The 1,172-nt window shown below is 35.3% G+C and overlaps 1 protein-coding gene across 1 annotated transcript in view; it reads left to right on the forward strand.

Moving 5' to 3' along the window:
• Nucleotides 1–1,172, forward strand: part of LOC106870093 (fibrocystin-L) — a 69,646-nt gene that overhangs the window by 37,363 nt on the left and 31,111 nt on the right. The window contains exons 26-28 of the mRNA XM_052974982.1: nt 275–430; nt 538–706; nt 827–969. Coding sequence (XP_052830942.1) covers nt 275–430; nt 538–706; nt 827–969 — 468 coding nt within the window. The remainder of the gene's footprint in view (nt 1–274; nt 431–537; nt 707–826; nt 970–1,172) is intronic.

Below are 1,172 nucleotides of genomic sequence, written 5' to 3' on the forward strand. Positions count from 1 at the left end.
TCATAGGTGTGTTTACATTCCTGTAACTTAGCGATTCGGCAAAAGTGAGTGATAGAATAAGTATCATACTTTAAAAATGAATACTAGAATCGATTCATTCGACTAGAAATTCTTCAAGGCAGTTCCTCCAGCATGGCCGCAGGCTATTGACTGGAATAAATGAAAGATATAAGATTAAAAGATATTTGACTATTGTTGTTCAATGCAAATGGCGTCTCTGAATAATCTAGGTCTTATATAAATGCTTATTGTTTTCTTAATTTTTTATCAACAGGAAGTTTATTTGGCGGTCAAAGATTAACAATCACCGGAAGTGGCTTCGATCCCAATAACACGGTTGTAACATTGTGCTCCAAACCATGTATTACTGATAAACACCATGTCCAAAATACCAGCAATTATATTTGTATCACACCAAGTAAAAATGCAAGTAAGTAGAGTTTTATACTACCTAATGGGTCCCTTACTGGCTGAAACTTTTTTTTTTTAAAGAGATGTTCTAAAAAAAAAAGCTGCTTATGTTCTACTCTATTTCAGATATGACTAACAGTTGCAATGTTTCCGTTGCCGTTGGAAATTCCCAGAAAACCAGTTCAAATTTATACACTTACAAAGAAAGTGACACGGCCCAAATAAGCAGTGTTTTACCAAATCGGGGTGGCACCCGAGGAGGCACTAAATTGACTATCACAGGATCAGGTTTCAGGTTAGTAGAAAAAAATTTATCAGCCTTATCTGACTCTTTTTCCCCTCTACATTTGTAATGTCATCTATTCACATGTTCCCATACGTTAACCGTTTCTCCGTTTTTTTTGTTCCTTTAAAGCTCTGACCCTAACCAAAACCACGTGACCATCGCTGGTTCCTTGTGTAATGTGAGCTTAGCCACAACCACAAGCGTCGTGTGTCGTACCAGCCAGCATCAGAGTGTAGACTCAGCTAAAGTGGAACTAACAGTTGAAAACAAGGGTTTAGCTAATCACGTGAGACAATATATATATATAGATAGATATAGATGATATTTTTTATGTATATATAAATGTGTGTGCTTGTGAGTGTCTGTGTTTGTGTACGTGCGCGTATGTTTGTGCGTATATGCATATATGTAAATGCATACTATGTAAGTATATATGTGTGTGTATATATATATATATATATATATATATATATAT

Source organism: Octopus bimaculoides, chromosome 20 (genome assembly GCF_001194135.2).
Source record: "Octopus bimaculoides isolate UCB-OBI-ISO-001 chromosome 20, ASM119413v2, whole genome shotgun sequence".
Taxonomy (NCBI): Eukaryota; Metazoa; Mollusca; class Cephalopoda; order Octopoda; family Octopodidae; genus Octopus; species Octopus bimaculoides.